Source organism: Panthera leo, chromosome F2 (genome assembly GCF_018350215.1).
Source record: "Panthera leo isolate Ple1 chromosome F2, P.leo_Ple1_pat1.1, whole genome shotgun sequence".
Lineage (NCBI taxonomy): Eukaryota > Metazoa > Chordata > Mammalia > Carnivora > Felidae > Panthera > Panthera leo.
Window position 1 is genome coordinate 54,778,717 of NC_056695.1, and position 18,238 is coordinate 54,796,954.

Consider the following 18,238-nt stretch of genomic DNA (forward strand, 5'->3'; position numbering starts at 1 on the left):
CTCAGAAATGGGCTATTATCAGAGATTGTTTTTACTCAATCCTTTTCTCTCTTTTTTCTTTACAGATGTCAGATTTGCATCATGGTCTGAAGGTTCTTCCCATCTTCTCTAGACTTCTCCCGTTTATCCGTCAAGGCCTTCCCCCTCCACCTCCCCAGGTAAATGTCTTACATGTAATTGGTATTACAATAATCACTCGTCTTGGCATCTGCTTCTCAGAGGATTGGAATTAACACAGAGTTTGGAGAAAATATAAATAATTTGCAGTTAGATGTGGTAATAATGAGATATTTATTGGATATTCAGGTGTAGATATTGAACAGGCAGTTGCATACCAAGATCTGAAGATGCAGGAAGTGGGGGGGAGGGCTAGTCTGGAGACAAATTTGGAAGTTGACTATCAATGATACTTAAGCCATGAAACAGGATGGGTTTATGAATGGGGCAATGTAAATAGAGAGGAGAATAGATCTGAGGATTAAATCCTGATTAAACATCTCAACCAGAAAAGATGAATGAGCAGTGGGGTAGAGGGAAATCAGGAGAGTGCAGTGGACTGAAAGTCAAGAGAAGAAAGTGTGTCTAGCAAGTCAATAACCTTATAAAATGCTGCTGATGGATCAAGCAATATGAATTCTAAGAATCAATGACTGAATTTATCAGTGATTGGGGTAATTGCTGACCTTGAGAAGAACAGTTTTAGGATACATAGAGATGGGAGGCTGATTTGAGTGGATTTTCAAGAAAGAATAGGGAAAACAGTGAATATAGAAATGGAGTAAGTGAATATAGAAAATGTTATCAAGGAGTTTTGCCATAAAGGAGACCAGGGAATGGGGTGTGTCCTAGAGGGTGATATAGGTTCTAGGAGCTTTAAAAATTCATTTGTTTGCTTTTGTTTTTATTTTTAAGATGGGAACAATTAATCATGTTTTGGTGTTAATAGAAATGATCCCCTAGCAAGGGGGAAAAGTGATGGTGTAATAGGGAGAGGGGGAAGGCTTCCTGAAGCAATGTCCTAGAGTTGGAGAGGAGGGGTAGGATGGACAGTTCAATTCACATAATAGGAGGAAAGGCAGAGTGAATAGGCACAGGTGGAGGTAGGTGGATAAATGTGGGTGTCGGCCCTTGTGGAAAATGTGATTCTATTTTCTCAGTGAAAGTGGAATGAAAAGGAGGTGTTAGAGGTCTATATTTATCTAGAGAGAGTGAATACATTCAGGAATTGCAGTATGATTGCCTAGCAGCATTAAGAACCCATTTGGGGTTGTAGGCAAGAATGTAAAATGAGAGCAGTCTGCATACATTGGTTTTTTCTGTACTCATGATCAGCTCTGCGGAGGCAGGCACAAGTAGGCACTGGACTGGATTTAATTAGGCTTTGGGTCTTACTGATTGAATACCAAGAAGGAAGAGGGGGGCAATGGAGTTGAGGGGGTAGGCAAGGGAGTGATTCTAATATAAGGCAAGTGAGGACATGGAGATGGTGAGTATTCAGGTTTCCCATTAACCCTAAAGACATCATGTAAGCAATTACCTGCAGAGTTTATGAGTAAAACTCTCCTTATGTGACGTTTTTTTAAGGTTTATTTATTTTGAGAGAAAGAGTGTGCGCCAGCAGGGTAGGGGCAGAGAGAGGGAGAGAGAGAATCCCAAGCAAGTTCCATGCTGTCAGCACAGAGCCCAATGCGGGGCTCAATCTCAGGAACCATGCGACCATGACCTGAGCCAAAATCAAGAGTCAGATGCTTAACTGACTGAGCCACCCAGGCACCTTTACATTTTTATTTCATGTATCAGCATGGCTTGGAGCAATGTTGGGAGTGGTGGTGCTTTGCGAAGGAAAATCACCAAGGGAAGCAGTAAAACATGTCATTTGCCAAACGGTATCTTGGGCCAGAATTGAAGGACTGATAAGACAGAGATATTAATGGCTAATATTTCAAAAGAGCAGGCTTTTCATGTTAACAAAATGTTTCAGTGGAAATGTTTGTCGAAGCATTAATCTTACCCTATGATAATATTTTGCTCGGATAACTTGGGCCAGCATATATATTCTCTGCAAGGGCTTAGTCAAAAGATTTTAATAGTAGGAACTCCACAATGAAACACAATACTAAGATTTCTACCTCAGTTAACTTCTTTGTGCATCTAATTCATTATACTTAATACTACTTTGTATTAAAATGACAAATGCAACAATTCCTTGTATATATAGGAAAAAACCCGGTAAAACACGAACATCATGCCAGTTCTGCTAGAGATACCACAGTGATTTCTTAAAATTGCTCTTTTAGGTACTCAAGCATTACCTCTGTGCACACAAATGTTTTTAATTAGTGTTGTCTAAATAGCTTAAAGAGAGCCAATAATTCCATTATTGATATTTCCAAACAAATTAAATATATTGTTTTATAGCAATAAGTCTTACATTTCTGAAAAATATCAAATGTTTTTTTAAACGATGGGATATAGAATTAACAGATACTTCATATGTTACTTAAATTAAATTTGGTTTGCTTATATGTACATTGCTGAATAAGTACACTGATATTTTATATAACAGCAAAGGTGACTAAGCAGTGGTATTTAAAATTTCTTTTGAAATGTCCACATCTTGACAAAATATATACTACTAACACACCAGATTTGTGAAGAACATGCTTAGAGTCTTTGGTGGTAGAAAAAAAAATCTATATAGAATACATATAGTTTTTTCATTTTTCTTATTTTTTGTTTTATAGCTACTAATTATTCTAAAGATAGTATTTTTCTTGTCTTATAATGACTCTAAGGCATGACAATGACCTTTCCTTATGATCAACATTCTACCTCTGAGAATAAACTGAAATTTTTCTTAAGGCATAGTAAACCTCTCCATACACAAGAAATTGACTTGCCTGCCTACAAAGTGAATCCTTATCCACAACTGTGTGGGAATAATGAAATCTATAATATGACTTTTGGGAGTATCATTTTCAGGGTTCAGCAGATTAGTATTCATTCCTGGCTCTGTCACCTGTGTATGGGGTGTGTGAATTTAGCCAGGTTACTTCACCCTCCTATGACTCCATTTCATCATCTGTGTTCCCCTCACACTGTTAAATAGAATATTAATTACAAGAGAGTAGGACTTTGTCTGCTTTAAGAATCCCTAGTGCCCAGCGCACAAATGGGTCCTAAATAAGTATTTGTTGAATAAATAAATGTAATACTTAAAGCAGGATAACAGTAATTGTTTAATAGGGATATTTTGGGATTAATGACATAATACATCTTGGGCATAGAGCACAGTCCTAGATCAGAGCAACTATTCTTAATGGGGAGAGTTCTAGAGAAGCCACAGTAAGTTTGGCTTCTGTGTCTTATCTCCCCTTCAGATTATGGGTGGGATTTATACTAGAATTAGTGACCCTATGCTATCTTCCAGCACCTGTGCATTGTGTAAGAGGGAAAATATTTACTTTATTACCATTCATATCTCCTACATCTTTCACGATATTTGGGAGAAGTGAAAACAGGCCAAGTGGATTAAAATATTTTAACATACAACCTAAAGCTCATGACACCACTGAAAATGTTTTCAGAGCTTAAACACCAAACACCAGAGGTAATATATATGATATTTTATTGATTTAAGATGCATATTTAAAACCTTACTTATCCAAAATCTGGACGGATTTTATAATCAATGGCATCTTATAATTGACTGGGTTCTCTCTTCTTTCCTTCCTTTCTTCCTCCCTCTTCTTCCTCTTTCCCTCCCTCCCTTCCTCCCTTCCTTCCTTCCTTCCTTCCTTCCTTTCTTCCTTCCTTATATCCTCCTTCCTTTCTCTGTCCTTCCTCCCTTCTGTCCCTACCCCTCTCCTTCACTCCATCCCTTTTGTTTTCGTGGTTCATAATATAATAAAGTGTTTTAACTAGAATTGATGAAATATGGTATAGCCATATATTAAAGCAGTATTTCTCAATATGTATTTCTTATCACCACCCAACCCAGGCAAGGAGCCTCTTAGGCATTTTTTTCTCTAATTTTCCACTCCATGAAATTTTAACACCATAGGTATACTCTATATCTGTTTATGTGTTGCGTATATGTATGTGTTTTCTGAATAAAAGGACTGATTTTTTTCCCCCCTAAGAACCAATTTCATCCCTTTGGGACACTATTACACCCACTGAGAAGGCAGGTATTAAAGTGACACTCCATATCACTCTTAGTTTTTAAAAACTCATTTACTAGAATATTGGGAATCATCAACTAATTCTTAGGTTTAGAACTTTTGGTTTTAATCATATAACAGAATGTCTAGGAATTTTATCATTATCACAAATGACCGTCAAATGCTGTCAAATGCGTGCAAAGTTGGAACATTTGCTATTTACCCCAAAAGCCAGAAAGCTATCTATAAGATTTTTGTTAACAAATAAAAGATTTTCAAGTTCATCCAGTGATATCATTCAACATATCATTTTCATTTTATGAAATAAGACTATTTAAAACTTTTAGTGTATATTTTTAGGATGTTCACTACTTCACCTTTACACATTCGTGATTTTAAAGACATAATTTGAACACTACATCAATAAAGAGATTTTTAAAGACCATCTAATTTCCAAGGGGTACAAGAGACACCTGCTTTAGGCTACACTACTGCACTCCGTGGAGGCGATGAGAATGTACAGTTCTTGAAGCCCCTGTTCTGTCGGTGGCTAAGCAGCCTGGGGATTCCCACCTCCAACAGTAATGACTGAAATCAGAAGTTAGTCCCTCTGTGATGAGTGGTTTGCACCAGAGGGAAGACACCATCTGTGGCTATCAAATCGGGATTTGCGCTTGCAAAGCTAATTGGTGTATGTAACAACTTTAACCGATGGAGGAAGGAGTGATTTATTTACTTGAAGAATGTCCAGTATGTTCTTAAATGTTCACTTACCTTTTCTCTGGGCCGTGTAGCTTAACTCCCATTCTTTTACATTAGTGGTGCAAAAAACCTTAAAATTAGTGATGCATAAAACTTTTAACTTTGTTGGATGTATTGCACTATTATATTTGACAATTCAGACATTTGGCCTACTTGTATTGGGTTATGTTAAATGACGATTTTTTGTGACTCAACTGTGTCGAAACAATGTGCACTCGATTTGGGGGACGTGAACTATTCTAGCAGACCAAGCAAAATATCAGCAAAAACTAACACAGGTGGTATACTCAAAAGAGACTCTTCAACAGTACATAGACATCCATATCAAGGCTTTATCAGTTGAGTTAGTTGTACACAAGCTTTTGTAAATAAACTGAAAGTGGCTTCAAAACCAGAAATCATCTCCTCCACTGCTCCTAGTACTTGCCCTTTCTCTGCCTTTTAACCGAAGCATCTCCATGATACTCCGGGCATAGACATCTCTCAGGTTCACACTGATGTATGAGTCAGTGGCTATATTCTTGGTAAGCTTCTTCAGAGCTTCGCGCTGTCTAACAGCTGCTTCCTTGAGCTTTAAGGTGAAATAGCAAGCGGAGAAGCGGTCGTTAATAATAGCGATAGGCAAGGCCAAGACAAGGATTCCTGATAATATGCACATGAAGGCCACGATTTTGCCTGTGGTGGTGTCTGGTCTAATGTCCCCGTATCCCACAGTAGTCATGGATGTTGTGGCCCACCACCATGCACAAGGGACACTTGTGAAGGTTGTGTCAGGAATACTCTGCTCAGCAAAATATTCCACAGTTGAAAATATAGAAATTCCCACAGACAAAAAGAGGAGCAGTAGGCCGACTTCTTCATAACACTGGGTGATTGTCATCCCGAGTGAGCGTAATCCTGTAAGAGAACAACTGCTGTCAGTCCCTGGGCACCTCTTCCCTCCCCCACCCCTCCGCTTTCCTCCCTTCCCTCTCCTTTCTGACTATCCACCCACAAATGTGCATTTCACATCTAATATGTCTGCAGCATTGGGCAGTGGTTCTGGGGATAGAGATGAGAAATCATTATCTTTTTCTTCAGGGAGCTCATAGTCTAGTTGGTGGGGCCAGATTGAAAAAAGATAGAAAGAAATATTTACTAAACACCTACTATTTATACCAAAAAAAGTGACAGATGAGACTAAAAAGCAGGCAGTGAATGTATGATGGAAATTATATGTTAATCCACAAAATGGGAGGCCTTTGCAGCATCGCAAGTGGAGGGCTCACTTGGCAGACGTGCATTTCAATGTATCGCTTTGGCACACTTTTCTGATGCTGGTTTTATGCCGTCTCTTTACATTTGATGTGTCTGCTTTACTCACCCTCCTAATGAAGTTGAACATAATCAGGGTATTGTTATCTGAAAGCCAGAAGGGGTAAAGGATGTCCTCCATGAGAATAAAGTGAGTGAGGCATCAGTGACCAAGCTGACGTGAGAACATCATATGCATTCATGGGACATTCTTAACGGTTTACCATGCCCTGAACTCCCATGACACCCACTGAAATGTGCACCCTTAATACCAAAGCCGTGGGGAAACATTTCCCTTGAGTACATAGAATTTCTGCTTTCCTGTAAGGAGATAGACTAGCATACAGATTATTCCTTTCACTGCAGAAAGGTATGGGGGACTGAAGCTACTAGAAAATTCATTCACTGTGAGGCAGTGGTGTGTTCCCTATTACTATTCTGAGGACATATGGAACCCCTGGGAGACACACCCAAGAGAATCCAATCCCATCTCTAGAGAGACTCAGCCCCTAAGGAGAGTCAGTTGAGCCCATAATGGGATTACAATTTGAATAAGGTATCTCCCCTGACAACTAGAGTTCCTGAACACTGCTAAAAGCATATCCACGTTTTGAAGTCATATCAGTCTGAAGTCAAAATGATACTGTCTCTGAAGGTCGAAGTAATATCTCCTAGAATTATTTTAATTTTATTCACTAGAGACTATTTAAAATTCATTAAAATACCATTTGTGCTCTCATTATTTTTAAATTTTGTTCTTAAAACTTTGAGATGTTCTTAAATTATGTACCAAGTATTTTTAAAGATTGAGGAATATTAATTTTGACGTTTAACTTCAAAAGAAGATTTTTTAAAGAATATCTTTAGAATACCTTTTAGAAAACTGGCCTTGATGTGTCTGCATTGAATTGTATTTCTGAAATAAACTGACCACATTTGAGAAAAACCACAGTGAGGAGACTGTTTTCATTTCAAGATGAAATGTTCTAAATAATTTTGTAAAGAAAAACAAAGCTGTCTGAATTTCTGCACATTACATCTATTAACTCAGATAATCCTCAAAAAACAATAGGAGACTGATGTAATTATTAGGCAATTTTACAGACAAGAAGATTGAGGCACAGAGAAGTAGCATAAATAGTACAAAGTTACTGAGCCAGGATTTAAACTTAGGCTCTCTGGTCCTCCTGTTATTCTATAATACCTCTCAACTTATATTTATAGTTTAATACATGGGGAAATATGTCACCTACATCTACATTTTGCTAAATTTAATATTTAAGATAAAATTGTCAAATATTTGTGGAAGCATTCATATCCTTTCAATAAATTAAGTCTTTATTAATACTTTGTACTGCTTTGGAACTGAAAAAAACCTTTGAAGACGTGACATTGTGGAAATTACTATTATTTTCTTTTTCTTTTCTTTTAGGAGCAAATGTAGTCTTTACTGGGTGTTTTTAAATTGAATCCTGTGAAGAGTTTATAAATACTAGAAGAAAGCATCCTATTATGTGTGTCAGAAAACAAAGAGTGGTACTTCTAAAAGTTGTTGGAAACCCCATTATCACATCGCTGGTATGGGAGACTAGCTAGGAAAATACACTACCAAAATTATGTTCGAATAAGTCCTAATTACCTCAGAGATGTGGGGGAAAAACATATTTGAGGTTAATTTCTCCCTATATTAATAGGAAGTGACAACCACCACAAACTTCTTTGAGGTGACCAACCAGGCACACATCTGGGGGAATAAGGTGGAAATAGCTAAATTATTTGTATTCATGTGTATTGTATTAATATGTATCATATTAACATGGCATCCTACTGGAGTGTTTCTTAATGTATGGTCCATCAAAATCACTTGTAAGCTTGTTAAAATGTATGCTCCTCGATCCAACCCCAAATATTAAAATCTGACTCCTCATGGATTGGAGATCAGAATTCGCCTTCTAACAAGCTGTTCAAGGGATTCTTATTCTTATTTTCATTAAAATCTAACATCAGTGAACACATATATACTCCAGAACACCCAACAGCCATAGGACCAGCCACTGAAAATTGCCACCCTCAGGGAAATAGGGATCATCTCTAACGGATTTGTGTGACTTCCCCTGACATTGTCTGTAACTTTCATGCACAATTGTTGTTGTGTGGGAACTTTTCTAGGGGGAATGTTCATTAGATTTTCAAGCCTTCATATGATACAAGCTAAGGAATTTCTGTTACCATCTCTCTCATTCATTGCACTTTAGGGACAAGAAAATTCTTAGATACTAGACAAAGCATTTAATAATTAGTATCTTCTGCTTTCTTCCAAAGCAAATATTTCCATTGCTTTGTCAAAAATTATGGGGCGGCCAACAGTGCCTGGTCATCTCACTTTCTGCATGGCCAGAGAAAGCATTGCAAGACTGACTTTTTTTTTTTTTTTGCCAAGGAATGTGTGTGGTAAGCCCTTCCTTGGACACAGAAGACAAACTGGCTTATGTCCTTATGTATCATGAATAATTTCTGCATCTCTTTTAATGTGCTGTTTATACATATATTATCTAGAACTTTCTTGAGGCCGAGTGTCTTTAATTTTTGTACATCTTCTGAGCAGCCGGTTGAAATAAATTGAGGTTAACAAGTGGTCAAATTGTTTCTTACATGTCATATGGAGAGAAGGAGTGTGGGCGGCATCTTCTTTATACTTGTGATAACAACTTCCCAGCACCATTTTGGTTGGGTAAAGTATGGGAGTTGGTAATTTTGAGTATCAATTCAGAGTCACTTCCCTGGGGCTACAGTCAAGCACTAATGTTTACAAACAATGGCAAATTAAAAAGCATCACTGAAATTTGAATACCTGTGGAATGTCTGCCCAGCTTTAGCATGCGTAGAGCCCTGAGCAGCCTCAAGACCTGCACAATGCGCCCCACATTTTCCAGCTCCTGTGTAGTCTGGCTCCCACTCAGGCTCTCTACCAGAAGAGTGATGTAGAAGGGCAAGATGGCAAGGAGGTCTATGATGTTCGGCACCTTCCTCAGGAAGCGGCACCTGGCCCGCACGCACAGGAGGCGCAGGATGAACTCGCCAGTGAACCAGCTGATACACACATACTCCAGGATTTCCAGCAGCTGCAGGTCCAGCCAGCTTAATTCAGCTGACATCAGGGCCATGTTGACGATGGACACCACCACAAAGATGATGGAGATGACCCCAAAGATTCGAGCAGCTGTGGAAGATCCAGGTTTCTCCAGGATGTTCCAGAGCTTCTGGCGGACAGTGGGACAAGGTCCTTGTGAGAAGTCCTGTTCGCTCTCATGTTGACTCTCCTGGTCTTCTGTGTCCTTCTTAAAGTCTAACGTTTCACTCAGCTCCTTCCTTCTGAAGTATCTTTTAGAAAAAACAACTTGGTGATTAGTCTAACTTTTTAAAATACAGAAGTAAAAAAACAAAACAAAACAAAAAAACCCCCCAAAAAATAAAAGATTAAACTTAGCAGAGAGGTCATGCTTTTTTATTTCAGTAAAATGCAGATAATGTCCATTCATATTTTACCTGGGCTGTCTCCTGCCCACAGTACCCCAAAGTTCTCATTTAAGATTATTATTTTTAAAATGGTACTTTCTTGTTAGAAGTTTATACAAAAGGATTTATACATAGCAAGTCTACTTTAGTGCATTTTATTACCCATTTTTCTTGTAACAAGAACAGAAGTTTGTCCTATGGAACCTTTTTGTGTGTGTGATGTAAAGGTATTCATGAAGAAATGGTACCAATAGCAAGATAAAAGGAAAGTCGTCATCAAAGTCCCAGAAACATTCACAGTCAAGGAACCAAGTTTCTATCTTCTGTATTTAAAGCAGTACTCCACCCAAGTCTCAAGTTAAGGGTTCTCAGTGGTAAATGATAATGCTCCCTACTGAAACCTACATCCCTATACATGCATCTTCTGGATCATAGCTTTTCTAACTCACTTATTCAATCATCAAGTATTTATTGCAGGCCTGACCTCCTTTGTCTTAAAAACGAATTGGCACGCATTTATCCAAAAAAGGAGGAGGTTTAAAAAGTTCCAATCGAAAGCTGGCTTTGACACTTTCCGGACCCACCGCCACCCCACCTTTCAGCTCAGAAGTGGCCTCAGGTGTTTTTTAGGCCTGCGTTCCGCGAGGATTCCGAAGCCTCCCATCTTATCTCTGCCGCCCTCTCTCCACTGCGCCCGCCTCCCAGCCCGGCCACCGCACGCCTCCCGGGTACCTGTCCCTGCAGCAGGAGTCGATGCTGAGCTCGTCGATGCCCCAGTATTGGATCTCCTGAAGGAAGGAGAGCGCGCACAGCTGCTCCATGACGTGCAGGCGGCCGGTGCGGTAGTAGTGCAAGACGTAGCGGAATGCCTGCGAACTGCGGTCGAAGAAGTACTCGTTGTCCACGGGGTTGGCATCGTCGCAGAGCTCCAGGGGGCTGGGCACGGCGGCCAGGGCCCCGCGGCGGCGGCACGAGGCCACCACCACGGCCAGCTTGCCCAGGCGCGTGTGCGGGAAGCAGGACAGTGCCTGCTGCGAGAGCACGAAGCGGCTGCCGCCCACGTTGACCGTGAAGCAGTCCCCAAGCGCCAGGGGCTCCCCTTCGCCCTCGCTGCAGAAAACGCTGGACTCCAACGAGGTCAGGGAGCAGCTGTCCAGCGACGAGTCCAGCGGCGCCCGCCCTCGGGAAGGCAGCTCCATCCCCGCCGCCGCTGCCTGAGGGCGCCACAAAGTTGGGGGCGCGCCGGAAGCCTCGGTCGGGCGAGGGTGGTGGCACGGCCCCTGGCGGCGGCCGGGATTTCCCTGGTTCCCGAGGGGGGTGCCTCCCACCCGCGCACCCCTGCGCTCGTTCCCCCTCTGGCCGCTAGGGCGCGGCGAGTGTGCGACAGCAGCGCACGAGCCCGGCGCGCCCAGTCTGCGGGGAGGGGAAGGGGTCGCGCCCGGGCGAGTGCTCAGAAGCGGTCCCAGCCAGGGACAGCCCCAGGGCACACCTTCCGGGACTTACGCCCTCAGCCCCCGCTAAATCTGCGAGGGAGATTCCTAGCCCGGGATGTGTACGTATTCAAAGCCTCGTTACTTAGGGGGTGGAGCGGGCGTGCAGGGGGAGGTGGCGGGTCTAGAGTGGAGGAGGAGGACAGGATGCCTCTTAGGGGAACGAACGCACGCCAGGGGGATGGCAAGACTCACTCCAGCCCAGGAGACCGAGAGGAAAAGTTCAGAAAGCCGAGGAAGTGGTAACCGGGTCAGAGTCCTTTCCAACTTGAGGATATATATTCCTCCGTCTCCTTTTACTGCGGCGGCTTCACAGGCCTCCCCGGGAGTAGCCGCTGGGGGTATGAGCACGTGGGGGAGGGGGCGCCGGGCGAGGGGGCCGCATCATCTGCTCCCATTCATTCTCATCCTAGTCTGATTGTCACTCGCGCTCCATTTTCTTCTCCCTCCGTCTGTTTCTGACCTGCTGGTTGAGAAATTGATGATGACTTTTAACTGAAGTCCCAGTGAGTCGCTAAGAACTAGGGGTCACCATTGCCTCGTATCGAGGCACTTTGCGCCCTTCGGTTTAGCCATTTCTGCCCGAAGAAGTTTCCCGGAGAGCGGGCGTTCTGGGCGCGTTCCCCGGCGCACAGCGGAGCTCTCATTTTAGGAGAAAGGGAAGGCAGAAAGACAAGGAATAGAACAGGCGTGGGCTGGGGCAGGAGTTTAGATAGTACCGACGGCTGGGTGAAGGGAGCAGCCGAGCGCCTTGCCCAGGTGAGACCAGAGGTGTACCCACTAGGGCCCTTGGAGTCGAGCCCCAGCCCACCTGTTGGACACGGGGTGGGGGCGGGGAGGAGGACAGGGTGACTCACCTTCCGCTCCTGGCACATCAGCGCAGCGCTCAGAGGCCGCGGCTGGTTAGGTAGCCTTCGGTAGATTCTCCCGGTGTACACGTGAGGTCTGACTTGACAGGTCCAGGAGGAAAACTGTGTTCGAGGCTGAGCTCTGCACTGGCGCTTGCTGCCTAGCCTCGCCTCATCTCCGCCGCCTCCGGCTCTGGCCCCTGGGCCGCCCCCGCCCGCGCTAGCGAGCCATTCGCGGTTTCCAGCACCAGCTGTGGGGAAAGCATGGAGCCGAGGGAGGTGAGACCGGAGGAGGAAGTGAAGCACTCCGTGACTCTGAATATCATCTTCATCCTGAAGACACCTCAAGGATTGCTGCTTGGATTCCCGTTTCCCTGATCTGTGTGCTCGCAAATGCTCAAGAGCAAAATTTTCCATGTCTGCTAAACTCAGGGTTAGGGAACTTATAGTAACTGCTTTGTGTAGCACGGTTCAAGGTTTTCTCATTTCCAGCCAGCAGATGAGAATCCTGCATTTTCCAAAAGCCTTTGCAAGTGAACCGCACATCTTTTTCTTCTTGTAAGTAGTTTTAGAAAGTATGTATAAAGAGATGAGCAGGCAGCTTGGCACAGTGGGGAGAACTTTCTCATAAGTGGACTTAATGGGCGCCTGGGTGGCTCAGTCTGTTAAGCATCTGACTCTTGATTTCAGCTCAGGTCACGATCTCCAGGTTCTTGGGTTTGAGCCCCACCTCAGTCTTTGCGCTGATGGCAGGGAGCCTACTTGGGATTCTGTCTCTCCTCTCTGCCCCTTACCTGCTTGTGCTCTATCTCAAAATAAATAAATAAACTTAAAAAAAAAAAAAGATAAATGGACTTGAAACGTGGTTGTTTGGTTCTGGCTTTACCAAATGACTGCGGAACATCCAGCTGTCATTTAGTTCATGGACCTCCATGCCTTCCTCAGCAAACTTTCATGTTTCAATAAAAACACTAAGCATTTCCTGTGGGCTTTATGTCAGGAAATTTTGTAGGCTCTTTACTCATTCAGTACCTTATTTAGTCATAATAACAATACCCCTTTTACAGAAGGAGGAAACTGAGGCATACCCATTTTACAGAAGGAGGAAACAGGCAAAACAGAGAAATTAAGTGATTTACTTAGGGTCACACATCCAAACTCAAACTCAGGACTAGTTATAAGAGGCTGCCCTCATAAACACAATGCTTGGGACATCTCCTTTCTGGTGGCTTTCAAATAAATCAAAGTTGTGGTTGCTTTTATTTACTTTTTAATTTATTTTTGCAAATTTCTAATGTTAAATGATGTATTTTTCCTGATCTTTCAAAAAATGTTTATTGGGCATCCACTATACACCAGACACTATTCTAGGTGCTTCAGATAGATCCATGAAGAAAATAGACAAGGTCCTTTTTCTTGTGGAACTAAGTTTTTCCTGTGAGAATAAACAGCAACTTAAGTGAAAATTAAAAAAAAAATAGTATAGTATTTATAGGTTATGGTTCTCTGACAGCTCTTCATTTGGTTAACTTTTGCCTCTATAAGGAGCTCTTCCATTTAGAAAATATGGAGGGGGTAAAACCGGTCAATACTTTATCAATATGTTTAGGTACTGTGTCAATTTGTCTAAGGTAGCAGAACTTCTTTACACAGGAAGAAAAACTCCCTCAGCATCTCTATTACAGATTATTTGGGCATCGAAAAAATTCCACACTTCTGTTAAGCTTCATTCATACCTTAGTGTAAATAGCTTTCATCAGAAGATTAGTATTAAAGGTCTAACCTAATTTTACAGACTGTGGTAGGGAAGGAGGAAAGCTTTCAGAGGAGAATGACAGTTTTAGGTGAGAAGGGAGATCTTGGACAGGTAACAGAGGTTAACAAACTGTTACTGAGGCTTGCACTGCCACCAGAACCCTAGATTTCCGTTGTAGTTAGTGGTATCCTGTAGAAGGAATTAGAACAATAACCACCTTTTAAGTGTAAGGCCCACGCTAAGTATCTGAATTCTCAGAAATGGTCCTATGAAGTAAATACTGTCTTCCTTAGTTACAGATCTCAGCTCAAAGACTCACGTGTGCCAAGGAGCTTTCCCAGTTATATAGTGAATATATATATGAAGGGATCAAAATTGGGGTCTTTCTCACTCCAGATTTCATCTCAAGTGCCAAGATGAGATGCTAAAATTTTCAACTGGGATTTAATTGTGGTTAATACAATTTCCACTATATAAAATAATCATAACTAGAGAGACGATGACTAGTTAACCAGTAGCATATAAACACAAATGACCCATTTTAAAGTATAGAGTTCTCTTGGGTAATAAAATTTTCTGCCCTCTTCCCTGTCCTGTTCCCTATAATCTGTTGTCCCTCCTCCATTGATTCCCAGGTTTGAGTCTGAGAGCCCAATGAAAATGCAATGATAAATAAGGGCAGAAATAAGTCCATTCAAAGGATGTCCTTCCTGGTCTCTGATCTTGACCTGAGGTATACCCTAAAATATGTCAAGAAGTGAAAGGAGAATTGCTGATGAGTACTTGGGGGTGGTGAGGTCTTGCTTTCAATTTCCTTCCTACAAAGCCTGGGAGGAATGTGACTGTCATGTAGGAGGCAGCTCAGTACTGAGATGTGAAAACTCAACATTGTAATGACTTTGGGTATATTTTCTCTAGTTATCAGATGTTATATTCAGGTGATTTTCCATTGACAGTCTTGTTAGAAAATGCTCTACTGGTGTTTGGCTTTATCTATCAAGTCTTCTAAACATTGATTTGAATATTAAATCTCCAGGTACAACTAACTGCTTTTAGTTCTTCCAATTTTTGTGAATATTTCTAAATATATTAATGAACAGCATGCATTCTTAACAGTCCTGTTTTTATTTTATTTTATTTTATTTTATTTTATTTTATTTTATTTTATTTTATTTTATTTTTAATGTTTATTTGCGGGGAGACAGAGCATGAACAGGAGAGGGGCAGAGAGAGAGGGAGACAGAGAATCCCAAGCAGACTCCAGGCTCTGAGCTGTCAGCACAGAGCCCAACTCAGGGCTCAAACTCAGGAACTTTGAGATCATGACCCGAGCCGAAGTCAGCTCCTTAACCGACTGAGCCATCCAGGCGCCTCAACAGTCATGTCTTTAAATTGGATTAAAAGAAAAAAAAAATAGAAGGGTGCCTGGGTGGCTCAGTTGGTTAAGTGTCCAACTTCGGCTCAGGTCATGATCTCGAGGTTTTTGAGTTCAAGCCCCATGTCAGGCTCTGTGCTGACAGCTGGCTCAGAGCCTGGAGCCTGCCCTGGATTCTGTCTCCCTTTCTCTCTGCCCCTGTCCCGCTCACACTCTGTCTCTCTCAAAAATAAACAAACATTAAAAAAAATTTTGGTTTTAATTAAAAAAAAAAAAGGGGAAAAACAGCTGACTTTAAATGTCTGATTATTGATAACAATAGGGGCCCCTGGCTGGCTCAATTGGAAAAGCATGTGACTCTTGATCTTGGGGTTGTGAATTCAAGCCCCATGTTAGGGGTAGAGATTACTAAAAAAAAAAAAAAAAAAAAAAAAAGAACTTTCAAAAACAGAAGAATTGATCATTGATAGCAATTAAGAAAAGTTAAAAGTCATTTGAACCACATTAAGAATTCCTATTATTAAAACTCTGGAACATTTCATTTAGGTTTTTGAAAAAATGAGAATGTATTTATATTAATATTATATTTGATTTCTGTAATCTACTTAAATAATGTACTGTGTTCTGTGAAATCATTAAGTCTCATCTTTGATAAGAATGTTTTAAAATGATTATATATATATGATAGTAAGTCATTGACAAAAATTTTAGAAAAATGTACATTCAATTCATTATTAATTTAAAACAAAAATACAATTTTACACTTATTCTTAATAATTAAATAGGGGAGATATAACAAGTGAATACTTTTGATAAAGAGTTTTTTAGAATTCAACTTGAGTAAATTCCATCTTTTCATTTTCAACTGCTTTAGTGTAGACTCATACCTTTACACTAAAATCCCTTTAATTTTTATCATTCATTAACAATGCAGACCATATTTCATGTGAGGCGTGCATATCTATCTTTGACTCAGTACTTAATTTCTCAGGGACTGACAACGAGATAAGTTACTGGTAATGATGTTTCAAAATGCCTTTGTATATGGACAAAATGACATTGTCCTCTTCATTGCACTGGGACATGTTTAAAGGTAAAGGAAAATCTGACAAATTCTAGCTATTCATCTTCCATGAGTCTTCTAGGTGCTTGGAATAAATCCTCCCAACTGTATAACAGCCCACTCTAATGCAGAATTTAGCTTAATGTGGGCTTGTTCTGGATTCCTTCCAAAGGGAGGCAATTATCTTTGGAAGTACCCAAGAACTCATTTTTATAGCCTAGTCTGCTGCAGAGATCACTGAATGGGTTGATGATGGTGATGATGAGGATAACAATATGGTAATAATACCTGCCACGTTTACTTATTTAATTTCCGCTCTTTTATTAGCTGTGTGACATTAAGAGGGTTTCTTAATCCCTCTATATCTCCTTTTCCTCATCTGTAAAATAGGGGTCACAAAAGTACTTACCTTATGTTACTATTTTAAAATTAAATGAGATAATCCATGTAAATGTTTACTGCAGTGTTATTATTTCTGTTGTCACTATTATTATTATTATTATGTTTCAGAAAATTTTTCTGATCCCCCTTACTGAGCACTTACTATGTGACTGTATCACATAGGATGTCACTTATTGCCATGTTAAAAACTTACCTCATTTCATTTATAATGCTTATAACCCAACAAAGAGAGTAATATTATCATTATATCTTTGCAGATAGAAACCAGGATAACAGATTTTCAAGTGTCATGATAGTAGAAATAGACTTGAACACCTTTGTTGGACTGAAAGGCTTTGAAGGGCATTAACATGAAAATAATGCAGTGAGGAGAGATTACTGTTAGAAATGCTCTTCTCTTTAAAAACAGTTTTATACAGAAAATTTCTACCCTACACTTAAAATAATTGAGATGACTATATATTTTATAGGCCATGACCAACAACAATTGCATGTGATTTTCATTTTAAAAAATTGGTTCTTACTTATATCCATTGTAAAGAAGGTAGTTGATTGGATTGGTCATTAAATGATTCTCACTAGTCCACTGTGATATGCAAAAGACATAGTGGCATTTTTCCTGAGTTACTAAGAAACTGTGTAGAACCAGGCACTTATTGTTCACTGGATTAACTTCTATGATTACACTGAAATTAAATTTTTACAAACAAGATTTAGAAGCAGTGAAGCAAACTCAGGGTAAGTGCTTTGTTCATCCTGTCCTGTAAGCTGTTAAGTGAACCCTATATTGAATTTGAAAATTCCAATTAAATCCTTTTTACCCAGCTCTATCAAATGCCCTTATGTTGACAGAGATTGAGTCATACGGAACCATTAAAAATGCTTTTCGCCTAGTATATGTGATTTATTAATATTAGAAGTAAAACTGCATTTAGACTTACCCTTTTTCTATTTAGTGCTTTCTTCCATTATGAAGGAACTCAGTAAACTTGAATTCCATTCTGTAATTGGAAGAGAGGTAATCTTTACATTTCATATGTGTTATAAGGTTTTTTACATTGCATTTCCTTGGTTTTCCTGGAATCAACTCAAAACTGAAAAGTTTTTTGGGGTGCCTGAGTCACTCAGTTGATTGAGCATTGTGTTCTTGGTTTTGGCTCAGGTCATGATCTCACGGTTTGTGAGTTCAAGCCCCACATTGGGCTCCATGCTGACAGTGCTCAGCCTGCTTGGGATTCTCTCTCTCCCTCTCTCTCTGCCCCTCCCCCCACCTCTCTCTCTGACTCTTGCTTAAAAATACATAAATAAACTTAAAAAAAAAGAAAAGTTTTTCAATCAGTAAATATTTATAGAAATGTATTTTGCAAGTTCCAGGGGGGGTGGTTGTATATACAAATAGAATATGCATTATATATCATATACATAAGTTATACCATATATGTGAATAGACACACAACATACAGACACGTAAGAAACTAACAGTACAGTAAAGTTTACCCTGATTACTATGTCAGTGGGTCACATTGTTATTAGTCCATGCTAGAAAAGTAGTGAAAAATCAGAAGCAATA

At 40.5% G+C, this 18,238-nt stretch overlaps 1 protein-coding gene across 1 annotated transcript; it reads right to left on the bottom strand.

Moving 5' to 3' along the window:
- Positions 1–5,237: 5,237 nt before the first annotated feature.
- Positions 5,238–10,933, bottom strand: KCNV1 (potassium voltage-gated channel modifier subfamily V member 1). Its single transcript, XM_042924175.1, has 3 exons — positions 10,467–10,933; positions 9,070–9,599; positions 5,238–5,822 (listed from the first exon to the last, which is right to left on the bottom strand). Exons 1-3 carry the CDS (start codon positions 10,931–10,933, stop codon positions 5,311–5,313), a joined length of 1,509 nt encoding a protein of 502 aa, XP_042780109.1. The 3' UTR covers positions 5,238–5,310.
- Positions 10,934–18,238: the final 7,305 nt, after the last annotated feature.

Excerpts from the sequence above, each read along its gene's own strand:
- KCNV1 (XM_042924175.1), bottom strand. The coding sequence starts at position 10,933 with ATGGAGCTGCCTTCCCGAGGGCGGGCGCCGCTGGACTCGTCGCTGGAC. Across the intron at positions 9,600-10,466 it reads GACTCCTGCTGCAGGGACAG|ATACTTCAGAAGGAAGGAGC; the intron begins GTACCCGGGAGG and ends TTTTTCTAAAAG. Across the intron at positions 5,823-9,069 it reads GCTGGGCAGACATTCCACAG|GATTACGCTCACTCGGGATG; the intron begins GTATTCAAATTT and ends GTTCTCTTACAG.